This window comes from Martes martes, assembly GCF_963455335.1.
Source record: "Martes martes genome assembly, chromosome: 11".
In the NCBI taxonomy this organism is placed as follows: Eukaryota; Metazoa; Chordata; class Mammalia; order Carnivora; family Mustelidae; genus Martes; species Martes martes.
The window spans coordinates 28,412,539-28,422,680 of NC_137899.1; the positions used below are offsets into that span (position 1 = coordinate 28,412,539).

The 10,142-nt window shown below is 36.9% G+C and overlaps 1 protein-coding gene across 2 annotated transcripts in view; it reads right to left on the bottom strand.

Moving 5' to 3' along the window:
• Nucleotides 1–9,841, bottom strand: part of HGF (hepatocyte growth factor) — a gene marked incomplete at its 3' end in the record, with an annotated part of 77,092 nt that extends 67,251 nt beyond the window's left edge. For both annotated transcript variants that reach the window (XM_080819074.1, XM_080819073.1), the window contains exons 1-2: nucleotides 9,684–9,841; nucleotides 2,829–2,994 (exon numbers count right to left, since the gene is read on the bottom strand). In XM_080819074.1, the coding sequence (XP_080675200.1) occupies nucleotides 2,829–2,994; nucleotides 9,684–9,771 (254 nt within the window). In that variant the 5' untranslated portion in view covers nucleotides 9,772–9,841. The remainder of the gene's footprint in view (nucleotides 1–2,828; nucleotides 2,995–9,683) is intronic.
• Nucleotides 9,842–10,142: the final 301 nt, after the last annotated feature.

Genomic DNA, 10,142 nt, shown 5'->3' on the forward strand with positions numbered 1-10,142 from the left:
GAACTTGTAATTAAGAGCAAATCATAAAAAGTATATTTTTGCAGCGCTGGCAGGTAATGTGAGAGGATTGGCTATTAATAGACTTGAATTTTGATCTGGTGGACTGTAGCCTTATGCAATACATGTTAAATTCTCTATAATGTTATTATAGCATGCTGGGGGTGTGTTAAATGACTTTGAAGGCATAGTAATTAGAAAAGGACGACGTATAAAAAAACTAAACAGACATCTAAAACCGAATGTTAAAGTTACAGTTGCTACTTTACTTCACATTAAAATAAAGTTGAGCCACACATATATAACTACTTTTCTATGGATAATATGGCTTTGACATGAGAATGCCTTGGAGATGACTCATGAGCCCCGTCAGGAACATGCAAGATTTGTTTCCATGAATTCACACAGGCAATTCCATCTGACAAGTGGGTAACCAAGTTTCCAGTTTGCTGACTTCACCCTTTTTGCTCATTCCATTACAATGCCATATTCTCTCAGAAAAGTGTTTCCTTGAATCACTTTGTGCCTCCAAAAAGACTGGATCCAAACAATCAGATTCTAGAGTTGCATCTTCTTTTAAGTTTGACTTTAGGAGTCTTCATCTTATCCTTGTTTTAATTATTATATTCCTTTCAATAATTTACTTTGTCTAGTTTCTAGTTGTTTACAGCAGGTAGGCAATTCCAGTACCAGTTACTCAGTCATGGGTGGAAGAAGAAAGCCTCGTATTTTCTTCTCTTGAGTCAAGTCATGGATAGCAGTTTTCTGAGGAGCTTAGAATCAGGCATTCTGGTCCTCTTTCCTACCCGGCAAAAAAGAACTTCGATCTCTGTAAAATCAATATTGTTGATACCTTCTCAGGAGGAGATCGTGTTTGAGAATGTTCCACCCCTCACCCACTGAATCACAGATGTTTTCACACAGCATTGTTGGTGTTTTCCAAGCACTTTGCATATTTGCCATTGTCTTTCAATGACTCTAGTCCATTTAACAAGCCTGCAAAAAGATCCTTTAATTCATTAAGAATCTAATTTCAGAGTATCACAATATGTCCATTCAGTTCTGAACAACCAATGTATTTAGTGATTGCAAATACATGTGCATATATATAGACAAGTGAGAAGGATGACACATTTTTGAGCAGAAGAATTCTTTCTGTACAAAGATATTATACATGTGGTTTTCTGCACAGTTTGCAGTTAATTTGAAGGCTAAATGTAACTCAACCAGAATATAGTAGGAAAGTATGAAACCTCATATACATGGGATATGTAAAAATTTGTAATCAAGTTACATGTGTTCTGTAATGCAGCAAAATCATCCTAGTTCCTCATAAATAAAACATAGGGAAGGTTTTTGTTTTATTTTGCTTTCTAGAGATAAGGCTGACTAAGGTGAAAATCAAAAGACAGTAATACTTTCCTTTCTCATGGATTCAGGACAGTGTATTTTCAAATTCAGAGCTAAAGATAAATAATATGAAGTTCTCCTATTTCCCTTGCCCCACCTTCCCAAGCCTGTGAGGGGAAAATACAATACATTCAACCTCCTCAATTGTCAGAATATCGCCATAAATCTACACAGCTCTGATGTTGATTGAGAGTAGTTTTCTCCAATTTATTTTTAACAATCTCAAGGCAGGAAAGTCAGGAAAAGAAACAGAATTATCATAGGAATATACTTGCAAAGTCAATTCCCCACTCCACTTGCCAGGAAATATCTCCCTGAAAGTGGCAGTTTGGCAATAAAAATACTTTCAGAGGAGCTGTAACTGAATAGAAGGGAGATAGTCTGTCCTCCACTACATCTGTTGAGGACCTCCTCTGACCAGGTCCTTTCCCCCAGGCCCGTAACACTCATTTCTCTGAAAAAGGTAAAATGAGATTAGCATCGCTTGCCACGGCATTACTAAAATGGGTTCACATTACATGTCACTGTCCAAATGCAGTAGAGTAGAATTCAAAACTGACAGGATATCATGCACAGTCCTGTAAAAAACAGAATGAAATAGGGAATAAACGGGTATAAAGTAAATGAGGGGATGGGAATGTTTACAAAGAAGAATGAGGATTGCATTTTCTTCTGGCAATTCAAAAAATTATTCACATGCACCAGTCTCCTTCGTGGCCCAAAACTCCCAAGTTTTATCCTTGAGATCATTGGCAAAGTAGGAAGGAATTCTTCCCTATGAGGTTATACAGGGAATTTCGAATGATAAGAAAACCCTCCATTTGGATCCCCTCATGCCTCTTTGAATCTTTCTGTAACTTTTCACCTGAAACTTCATCATCACTACACCTAACTCCTTTTGAACAGCCTTTGCTGCTGACACCAATCCTTCTATTTTTTTTTAATCTAATTCTCTCAACACCTTTTATTTAAATCCCTAAAGACAATGATGTAAGTTGCAGTAAATTCTGGCTCTGACCCAACTTATATTCTGAAAATTCCTTCACTCCTCTTACAAGAAAAAAAAAATTTACTCTGAATAGAATATTTTAAAATGTTGGATAAAATGCAATCTAATGGAATTTTAGTTTCTAAAGTCCAACTGTTCATAAGATGAGAAAACACAAATTCCATAACCAAAGGCACCCTGGGTTCTAAAAGATACCTGTTTATGTGCTCTCCTTTACTCATATTTCCATCAACTTAGAGCTACATTTTCTGTTATAATGAGTTAAGACTAAAGTCAAATTTATGCTTTTAAGGGCAAATTACACTGAATACAAAGAAAAAAAAAGCCAAAAAAAAAAAAAAAAAACCCATGATGATCATTAGTAGATGCTATATTTGGATAGTTATCCTAAGAACAAAATGAAGCAACTTACTTGCAAGTGAATGGAAGTCCTTTATTCCTAATACATCTATTGGCACATTGGTCTGCAGTGTTCATTTTTTTTGTTTTTATCTTCAGTAATGGGTCTTCTTTAATTAGAGTAGTCTTTGCTGACTTTTTGAATTCATGAAGTGTGTTTCTTCTTTTCTTCTGTCCTTCTATTAATAATAATAATTTTTTTTAAAAAATGGAGGAAAAGCTTTTAAGGCTCATATAGAAAAAAAATGTCCATAAGGATCATCCACAAGATAGTGATTTTATCTGAGAACATACTAGAGCTCCAAGGATTGGGGGTGAAGTGAGATGGGGATTGATACTCTTGGATAGTTAAGAGCAAGAGAGGAATATTGTAATCAGTGAAGAATAAGTAACTTGTCATGTAGGGTCACTCATCTACATACTTTAAGATGAAATATGCTTTTAAAAATTAGGACAGAGTTCACTCTACAGAAATAAATGACATGATATTCTCCAAACAGTATGAAAGCAAATGCCCAGGCATATCATATCATGCTCTATAATTAAATTTGTCATTTCCTTCTACAGTTGGTCTTTATGTAAGTTATAGTATTGATTAGATAAGTCAATTCAATTACACGTGAGAAACTTCTCACTAAAAATGGTGCGGTGGATAAATTCTTCTGGCTCACTTTAAAGTATTTCATATTATTCATATTTTAGCCCTTCTCATTTCCTACAGAAGTGTTTTCTGTGCTTGGGGGCACTATTTCTTAAGTATAACTGAATTGTTTGTCTTGAAATTAAGCCAAATGCTATAAATCAAATGTATGTAAAACTTCAAGCTTTAATGTAGCAATATCATTTTTCTTCATGAGTGTATTCTACAAGGCCCCTAGATAGCACGAAGCCTCCTATTAAAAATGGGAAAAACAGAACTAAAACATCCTAAAGGACTTAATCTTATAGATGACTTTAGAGTATCAAGAACTACTGCTTCATTCTTGATGTGCCCAAAGTTACCTAGTTTCTAGTGATGGTTACCATCTTCAAAATGAGGATCAAAATGTCTAAGAGACTGCATCTGTTGTACAATAAGGATGGGCATGATTGTGCCTCTCCTCTGCCTGCCAGTTCTTTTGAACACCCTTATAACAAAGGCAGTAATAATATATTCATTTTTAAGATGAAGAAGCCAAGACACAGGGAAAAATTAATTGCCCATTTAGCAAACCTCATTTGAAACCCAGCTTCCTCACTTCAGAACCCCCAGCCCCCACTCTTTAACACTCATGATGCCATCTTTAAAAAAAATTCTAAGTAGGTAGAAATATGGCTTATAAATATTTTCTGAAGATCCGGTTCAGAGCTATCAGTAGAGAAGAAACTTGGATGCTCAAACAGGAAATGCATTCCTGGTCTTTATATGTGGTGAAATGTGCCAAGAAAAGAAGGTGAAAATTTTTGTGCAGAAAACTTGGAAATATGGCTAGCAGAATGAGGTACAAACAATGGCATCATACCCTCAACTTGCCAGCAACCACTGGCTCCACTTGGTTTGTTAAACATGCAGATGCTATTCATTAATGTCCAGCCTAACCTGAAGTCCACAATAAATAAAAGAAAACATGAAGTCCTCTAAATTTCTGGTCCTCTGTAAAACTCTACAGCACAATCCCCAAAAGACTGGTACTAATTTCTGTAAAAATGTTTTCGTTTTTAACATTTCTTTGCCCTACAAGATGGAATGGCCATGGTACAACAGATATAATTTAAAAGACGTTTTAACATAGAAATTCATTCAACCAAATAATCTATCAACATGTTATTTATTGAGTGTGGAGCAAATGACTTGCATAATGTTGGCAGACAGATGATAATCCTGGCATTCTTACCGACTTGCCAAATGACTTTGTTTAATTACCTGAAATGCTAATATACTGATGACTCAGTCTACTAAAATAAAAGTTATATTATATTTGAAGCTTTTTAAATTATAATTATTAAGTAAATATTTAGACATTAATTTGGATAAAAATGTTATGAATATGCAAAGTTTCAGCTTTGTTTTTGAAATTCCATTCTTTAATTTCTGACATAGAGAAGAAATTGTTATTCTCCCAAGCAAAGAAGTGGTATAATTCTTTTCACATTTTGGTTTCTGCCACAGAACCATGTTAATGGGAGATATGTCTCTGCGTTAGGAGTTTCTTCCTTTGACCGTAGTGCACTATATCTTAAGTGCTGTGAAGTGTTTCACAGAATAGTAATCATCTGATTTCCTATGTAAATTGGAGTATTTCTTAGGAACAAATAGTAGTTTATGGATGCTGAAAATCTATTAAATAAAACTATATAGAGATATGTGGATTATATACGTATATATATTGCTCAAATAAATTCAGTTACCTGAAAATATAGAATTAAAATTGGCCTGATGAATAATGTGTTTCTTATACATATCTAAATGTGAGAGAAGAGCAGAAAACTCAATTTTAAAAGTCCGAGGCAAACATTAAATTCAGAAATGTATTTTACTAATTAGCAAATAAAGCAGAACTCCTTGTGGATGCTCCGGTTTCTTGGCTCAATACCATGCAATATGAAGGCAAGTATTGAAGACTACTGTAGAGAAAAGAGGTCTCTGTGGGATTGTTCATTGTGTTTAATTCTACAGATCCTCAGTTGTCCTATTGAGATGTGTTAATGTGTGACTATACCTCATAAAAGTAGTCTAATTCTTGCTTGTTGCTAAGTTTTTCCATCACCTCTTTCATCTAAAGATCAAAAAGCATTCAGAAAAGCAAATAAATCTATGATTTCCCTTTACTAGATAATAGATAGGAGTGAAAAGCTTGTATGGGGCTACAGAGCTAACCAAAGGCAATGGGAACCAGATACCAGAATTCTCTTTTCACTATTTATTTCTCATGATTTAGAAGCTTTCCTTTATAATTTACTCATTTCTACTGGGTCAGTAACAAATTACTCAAAAAGGTGAAGTTCAAGCTCATTGTACATCATGTAATCCAGGCATCTATAAAACTAATTTCTTCTTCAATAAAAGAAAAGTTTAAACAGGAGTCTAAAAGACAGCATGTCAAAATAAAACTCCTTTTCTGAAAAGATTTTCAACTTTTTCTTCCATATGTATTAACAACTGATGATTGTTTTACTGAAACAGTTCAAAGACCAGCTTAATTTGGGAAGAAACTAAAAACAAAAACAAAAACAACAACAACAACAACAAAAAACACCACTTTGGATCAGATTTTTCCCTACTTTTTTTGTGTGTGTGTGCATAATTATTAGTTGAAGTTTATAAACAAAATATTGAAATGAAATCAAAGGGTGAGAGATCGCTGCAACTTTGTCATGCTTTCTTGTACTTTAAATTACAACTCCTTTCTCCTCATCTCCCAGTATGGGAAAACATTCTGGAAGCTATATTTCCTGAAGAACCAGAAATCCCTGTTTTAGAGCTGAAATCATTAGGATCTTAGTGAAAACCTACAAACAGAAAGTAGGGTCAAATGTATCAAGGTGCTTGAAGAAAGACACATTTCTCCCTCTGGTCCCTGGCCTCACACTCATTTCTCTCAGTACCTCATATATTTTCTTCTCTGTATGGACTAACCACTGACTTCAAAGGAAAATCATGCAAGGAAAGGATTTGCAGGGTGTGGAAAGAAGCAGGAATCTGGCTCCACATATTCTGAGAAACCTACCCACATGATTAGTGATTAACAGCTTGAAGTGGCAAGATGTTAAGATGAAAGTACACAAATAATTAATGGAGAGAATGGTTGTGAGATTTTAGCCTTCCCAAAGACAAGAATCATAAATACCAGTTCACAGTTTCGTTGCTGTTATCTAGGACTTGGATTTCCCAGTTGGTATTTGAGAAGCAAGCAAAATAATCTCTTCCAAAGAGGTTTATACAATGAAGTGATAGTCAAGGTGTGATTCAGGGCCTCCCTTCTTCATCTTAATTCAGCTTCCTTGTTGAGGATGTCATTGTCACAGACACTTCTTCCTAGTCTCTTCCCTCACCACCTGTTTCTGCCAACAACTCTCCCTCCATGCAGCAACCAAAACAACCATGCTGAAGTACAACTTAAGTCAGGTTTCTTGTCTACTCTTAAGATTTCCAACTACTACCCAAGATGTTCAGAACAGTTTGGCACAATATTCATGCTTATGCATGCAACCCTATCTTATTTTTCTAATCACAGGCCATACTACTCAGGTGCTCAGTACACCAGTCGCACATGGTTACCTGTCCTCCTACTTTTCACCTCTATGTCTTTGGCCACTTTGTGTTCCCCTGACTTCCGTACTGACCATACTATTATCCATTTTTTCATACTCAATTTGGGTACCATATTTCCCCCAAATTTCTTAAGCTAGAAATGAACTCTAAACCATAGTATTATAGTATTTCTAACACAGAGATTTTCATACATTGCTTAGCAAAATGGATTTTTAAAAAACAATTCCAGTTGATTTCACTGTTTCTGGCTTCAATATAAGTAAAAGGGCAAAAAAAAACAGCACATGTTGCCTTCTCGTAGATTTGGGTAGGAATCTCAGCTCTATCTCTTTACCATAAGATAATTAAAGTTGTTAACCTCAATTTAACCTCAATTTCCCCATGTAAAATGAGTTGAATACTGCAAATCTTATTAGAGTTAGATAATTTCTTTTTTAGGACATGGTCCATAATAGTTGCCTAACAAATGTAGGTTTCTTTCTCATTTGTCCATCTTTATATTCCCACAGGTTCCTGGACATTAGATGCTTACTTAGTGCTTCTTTTGGTACAGGTAATTGGATATCTGTTTCCAGTGTAGGTGGAAGTGGATGGGGGTAATTCTATGTAGACCAGCTCCTCCTATAAGGATGGCTTGGATCCACTATTTGCATATTTCTTAAGAAACATTGCAATAAATGATCTCCATAATACATTCCGCTTATAATTGGTTGTCACCTCATTATAGTATCCACTACTTTTCTAACATTGTATTATTCTGCAATATGTACAAGTGTAGACTCATAAGATAAACCTAAAAGTATAACCAAAGCAACTAACAAAAACAAAAAACTCTAAATGTTTAATGTTAGAGGATATAAAAAAGGACAAACTTTGTATGTTCTAAGGATTATCCATGGTCTCCATTTTGGAGAACGTTATTTAAAAAAAAAAAAAAAAATCTATCAAAATAAACTTGCCACCCAAACTAAGCCAGACCCTTTTTTGATGACAATTTTAGCGTTATCCACTTCAGGAATTATTCACAGCATATCTGTAATTCCCAATTGGCCTTGCCTTGCCTGCCAGCACACTCTTGGGCTGCATTCTCCCTATACTCAGGAAACGCAGTCATTTCAACATTAGCCAAAGTGAAATATAATTACGAATGTATATCTCCTGCCAAAACTTCGTAATGTGTGCCAAAAACAAATAGACGTTGTCTATGGTTGATCTACCGTTTGGGTTTTCCACATTGTGTTTCCTTTGCATTAGCAAGATGATTTCAGGTAACTATAATATACTTCAGACCATCACCATTTGAATCTTTAAAAATGAAAGCCCTCCAAATATTAGCCATGATTTCAGTTTACACTCAAAATCCCCTAAAATCAGCAATGCCTTACGAGAGTTCATTTTAGCATGACACACCTCAAGCATGATAACCTGCCTGATTGAACTAACTTCTTTTTCGCCTCTTTGGAAATCTTACCTACATGTTTTCAAACTGGTCCTTCCTGCACACTGTTGTTTTTCACAAGGACCACTTCACAAAACAGAAGAAGAAAGCCATGTGGGTCGAATGCTTTCCCTTGTCATTTTGCAAATTCTCGATGTTTTCAACCAGGGTATTACATCAGAAACTGATCAGAGCTCTGATAAATTTCATATTTAGCTTATCTCCAAAGATATGGCCAGTCCTCTGGTTTGTATTATGAAAGGGCTATGTCTACCATGTGGGCATTTGTTCCATTCTTTTATTCCCTTGTGCCTACTCATGGTGCTCACTACCTTCTCCCATTGGCATCTCAGCCACTACAATGATAGTACAAACAAATACAGATGTTTCCTCTTGCCCTGATAACAACAGAGAACTTCCCAAAGCGGCAAATGGAATCTCTACACTTCCAGGAAGGTAGTACGAACTCGCCAGCAGTTCCTTCCCAACCTGTAAATTCGAGGGAGAAAATGGGAGACTGAAAGGAGCCATTCGCCAGCTTTAATCAGAGTCACACAGTTTGTGCCTCCCTTGCACTGCAGTTTCAAAGGGCAGGCATCCATACCCAGACAGAATGAGATCTCAGAAGAGAGGCTTTCTCTTTCATTTTTATGACATGCATATCTCCAGAGTTTAACCTGCCTTCTCCAAATGAAAACCTGTATAAAGTCATCATTTAGCCCTGAAGGTTGACTGAGTGACATGGGGTAGAGGAATGTCATGGAAAATAATCCTCTGGAAAGAAGGGAGTCCCTGCTGTACTGACAGTCACTCTCCCCTCTTCAAGCCCAGACCTTCTGTTCAGCTTTAAACTTGTCCAAACCAGCAAAATTCCAGCCAGCGTTAGCACTTCATTCCTGCCCCACAGTCCACAACCAGGAGGCTAAGGGGGAGCTGGGGGTGGGGTTGGGGAGGAGGACACATTCAGGGGATGTTAATTATCATTGTAAATGCTTTGCAAACAGAAAAAGAGAATATCAAAAGAAAGAGCCACGAGATGTTTAAAAAAAAAAAAAAAACCATGCCACACACTGAGTTAAGAAATGATGCTGAGGGTGGGGTGAAGAGGGTGTTAAGGAAAGGAAAGGTCAGCAGGAGAGAGTTAAAGGAAGACTAACAAGGAAGAAGAGAAGACTAACCTGCATAGGGGATGGCGATGGGAAGCAGAAGGAGATGGAGGAGGACATGCTGCAGCAGCAGGACTGGCAGAAGTTTGGTCCCCCACATGGTGCTGCCGGACGCGCTGGCGGATCCCACTGGACGAGATGCCTGGCTGAGAGAAGCCTGTTCCGACTCAGTGCCTAAAAGAACCAGTCGGCTCTGAGCAGCTTTTTATTGCGATGAGCTAAGTTTGTTGTGTGATTAACTGGAAAGATCTAGGTCTGAACTCCCTCTTACGGTAAGAAACTGTTTAACAACAGCCCTTACTCTCTTCCACCCCCTTTCTCTAACTGCCCCCCCACCCCCCACCCAACAACACCAAAGAGATCCCAGGTCCCCGCCCCCCCCCCAACTCTGCTTAGGAAAGAAACTTACAAAGAAAAGGTCACCTGGCCTGAGGCCAGCTCAATTTGGAATCTCGAGCTCCAGATCCCTGT